Source organism: Limulus polyphemus, unplaced genomic scaffold (genome assembly GCF_000517525.1).
Source record: "Limulus polyphemus unplaced genomic scaffold, Limulus_polyphemus-2.1.2 Scaffold5757, whole genome shotgun sequence".
Classification (NCBI taxonomy): Eukaryota; Metazoa; Arthropoda; class Merostomata; order Xiphosura; family Limulidae; genus Limulus; species Limulus polyphemus.
Window position 1 is genome coordinate 58137 of NW_013671367.1, and position 2624 is coordinate 60760.

The 2624-nt window shown below is 32.5% G+C and overlaps 1 protein-coding gene across 1 annotated transcript in view; it reads right to left on the bottom strand.

Annotated features, from left to right (window-relative positions):
- The window catches only part of LOC106472948 (keratin-associated protein 19-2-like), an 8210-nt gene extending 7527 nt beyond the window's left edge, over positions 1-683 (bottom strand). The window contains exon 1 of the mRNA XM_013933617.2: positions 606-683. Coding sequence (XP_013789071.2) covers positions 606-632 — 27 coding nt within the window. The 5' untranslated portion in view covers positions 633-683. The remainder of the gene's footprint in view (positions 1-605) is intronic.
- Between the last annotated feature and the right edge of the window lie 1941 nt (positions 684-2624).

The following is a 2624-nucleotide window of genomic DNA, read 5'->3' on the forward strand; positions in this document are numbered from 1 at the left end:
TATATAATATATATATATATATATATATATATATATATATAGAAACATTTCAAACAATTTTTTAAGTTTAAAAGATTTTGAAACTATTCCCTACTTCAAATGTCATTAAACGTATGAAAACGTTATGTCGGGTTGTAACAAACAATGAAGTGAAAGCAAAATATTTATCACTTGGGTTTAAACACAAAAATGAAGATGACTCTAAACTATGAACTATCACAGATTTAAACACAAAAATTATGATGTGTCTAAACTATGAACTATCACAGATTTAAACACAAAAATTATGATGTGTCTAAACTATGAACTATCACAGATTTAAACACAAACATTGTGATAATTCTATGAAATAAACTATCACAAACTTAAACACAAAAATTATGATGTGTCTAAACTATGAACTATCACAGATTTAAACACAAAAAGTGTGTTATTTCTATGAAATAAACTATCACAAATTTAAACACAAAAATTATGATGTGTATAAACTATGAACTATCACAGATTTAAACACAAAAATGATGTCTTTTAGCTGTGAACTATTACAGATGAAAAAAAAATGTACAGCTGCTAGAATAAAGTAATAAATAACTCGTCTAACTCACCTTGACGGGAGACACTCTCGCACCCATACTCTCTAGCTTCTTCGTTTGCAATAAACGTTATTTGGCGGTCTGGCAAAAAAGTCCATTTCTAGGCTAGGTATAAATATACAGAAATGTTGTGGTCCATTGCGTTTATGAATGCACGTGACCTGATGGTAATAGACAATGAAAGAAAGAGAGAGAATCAATATTACGTCATTCCTAGTGCTAAGTGGAGTCAAGGTCAGGTTATCTAAGGTATTTTCCTGGTTCATTGAAGCCAATAAAAAGGTCACTTGAAGTTAAGTACATGTTAATTCGTAAGATAAGATGGTAATTCACATGCTGGTTTACTTCTGTCGTATTTCATATTCTATTATTAAACATACCATGTAGACTGACGAACATGTCGATGGACCCTCTCAAAGGCTTTGGAAAGGGAAGATATTTCTAACCGAACATGAAACAAAGGAAAACAGAGAAATTGAGGTTGAAAGGGGCGTTTTAACACCGGAAATGATGATTCAGAGAAAATAGCATTTATATAATAATAATAATCTATGCATATAGTAAGTTCATCAAAACTTTACTGCCTGTATTATGGGATCCTCTCGACCATGAACATTAAAATAAATTCTTAAAGACTTGAAAGGAGCGTAGAAATACATACACATGTATAACCAACACAAGAAAATTAACAAGATTTTATAGTATTGAAATTGATCTTGAATAGAAATGAAGGAATTTTAGAGAAATTTTAAAAATACTGTACGTGATTCACCAGGATTTATAATTCAAATAGTATAGTTTGCATGGAACAAAGTTAATTCTACCTGATGATGACAAAACCTTGTCGAAACGTTGTACATGTTAAACTTATATTAAAGTTTTTCTTCATTGCCCATTCAACCCGTCTCCAGCCATTAAAAGTTAATTCTACCTGATGATGACAAAAACCTTGTCGAAACGTTGTACATGTTAAACTTATATTAAAGTTTTTCTTCATTACCCATTCAACCCGTCTCCAGCCATTAAAAGTTAATTCTAACTTATTGGTGGGAACTTAGAGCATTACCAAGACGGTTGATTATATCATTAGTTTGAAACTATTTTACACTATTTTCCATTGTCTTGTAGGCTTTAGTTTCGTAGTGCTTTCTGGAAGCTTTTTAAAGTATCGTGTTTTTGATTGGTTAGGAGCTGATCTGGATTTTGTTTAAACTTATAAAGCGAATGTTGTTTTTAACGCATTCTGTCCATCGTGGGGTACTGAACCCCGGATTTTAGCATTGTAAGTATGTAAACTTATCTATGACCCACAGGGGGAAGGGACTGCCCATAAAGTATTTTTTTTTTATTTCAAATATTTATTTTAAAGATAGTTCTTCGTCGAATAATAATAAACATGTATCAGAAATTATAACGATGTCTAATAAGTTTAAGTGGTACTCAACATCATGTTTATTTTAATTTCTGTTTCTAATAACTAATTTCTTATGTTAGATACCTACTTAGAATTAGTTCAGTCTTTTAGAATTCGCGTAACTTCTCATTCAGCAAAATTGTATCTTGTTTAAATTAGTTGTAACGTTCTCGAACATCAAGTTGTAATCTATCTGAGTTTGGTTTGAATTTCGCCCGAAGCTATACGAGGGCTATCTTCGCTAACCGTCCCTAATTTAGCAGTGTAAGACTAGAGGGAAGATAAGTAGTCATCACCTTCCACCGCCAACTCTTGGGCTACTCTTTTACCAACGAATAGTTGGATTGACCGTCACTTTATAACGCTCCCACGGCTGAAAGGGCGAGCATGTTTGGTATGACGGGGATTCGAACCCGCGACCCTCAGATTGCGAGTCATGCGCCCGGACCACCTGACCATGGTGCGCTTAATCCATCTGGACTTTCTCCAGTTTTTCTTATTTGTCTCTTCATATTAGGAACTTTTTGTAAATATTTCAAGTTTTTGAAGAAAATAATTAGGGAAAAAGATAAATCTTTAAAATAGTGGTTTTAGATAGGAACGTAAAAACTTGGCAT